The 1,032-nt window shown below is 67.2% G+C and overlaps 1 protein-coding gene across 1 annotated transcript in view; it reads right to left on the bottom strand.

Annotated features, from left to right (window-relative positions):
* Metap1 (methionyl aminopeptidase 1) overlaps positions 1-294 on the bottom strand; it is a 35,048-nt gene extending 34,754 nt beyond the window's left edge. Inside the window, exon 1 of the mRNA XM_013029796.1 lies at positions 37-294. Coding sequence (XP_012885250.1) covers positions 37-150 — 114 coding nt within the window. The 5' untranslated portion in view covers positions 151-294. The remainder of the gene's footprint in view (positions 1-36) is intronic.
* Between the last annotated feature and the right edge of the window lie 738 nt (positions 295-1,032).

Below are 1,032 nucleotides of genomic sequence, written 5' to 3'. Positions count from 1 at the left end.
GGCCGCCGCGGGGGGCCGCGGGGCGCGGGCGTCTACCTGCGAGCAGAAGTACGAGCCCTGGATGCCCAGCTTGATGCAGGTGGGACACTGGAGCTTGGCCTCCCGGCTGCAGCCGTCCGTCTCGCACACCCGCGTCTCCACGGCCGCCATGCTGCCTGCCTGCCGGAGGAGCGCCTCACCGAGGAAGAGGAGGAGGGAGGGACGGACGGGAGGGAGGGAGGGACGGAGGAACGGGCGGGCGGAGGGGTGGAGAGGGGAGGGGAGAGAAACCGAGCCGGGGGGAGGAGCCCCGGCCGCCGCGGGCTCTGGCGCGGAAGGGGCGAGGAGCGCGAGACCCGCCGGCCGCGCAGCGCGCCACGCCCACGACACGCCCCTCGCGCCCCGCGGTGGCCACGCCCCTTCCGCACGGCCACGCCCCCTCCCCCCGGGAGCCCCGCCCTGCAGTGTCTGCGCACGTGGGGGCCGCGCGCGCGAGGGGCCCCGGGCCCGAGCTCCACCCCGCTGGGCAATTGCGCGACCTCGGGGATCGAGGCGATGTAGGCCCGGGATCCTGCACGACCCGCTTGCACACAGGGCGGCCGGAATGGACGTGGGGCTCCTCCGCGTGCCTACAGGCCTCCGCCCCTAGGAAAGTCATTCCCTCCTCCAAGTTCTATTTCTCAGGAGTACTGGCGCTGGCTTGCGCTGGGCCTTAATGGCCACCGCCCATTCACAAAAAAGGAGAGCCAGAGCTTCAATGGCCCGGTAAACTGGGAGTCCACGCGTCCTCTCCGGAGCCCGGTTTCTGTTTGTTTGCTTGTTTGTTTCACGCCCCGCCATTCAAATCTTACCCGGCGAGGAATCATAGCTGCCAATTAAATGCGAAATCCCCGCACAAATAGTCCTTGTGCGTTCCCATTTGACGAAGGGGCAACCGGGAGGGATGGGTGCTCACGACGAAATGACAAGTTGGAAAACTGCAGGGCTTGTCAGATGCAAACCTGTTGCCTGAATCAACCACGTGCCGAGCTGCCATGTTTCCAACCTTCCTTA

Source organism: Dipodomys ordii, unplaced genomic scaffold (assembly GCF_000151885.1).
Source record: "Dipodomys ordii isolate 6190 unplaced genomic scaffold, Dord_2.0 Scaffold122, whole genome shotgun sequence".
NCBI classification, from domain to species: Eukaryota; Metazoa; Chordata; class Mammalia; order Rodentia; family Heteromyidae; genus Dipodomys; species Dipodomys ordii.
This window is presented reverse-complemented; position numbering and strand designations above follow the sequence as displayed.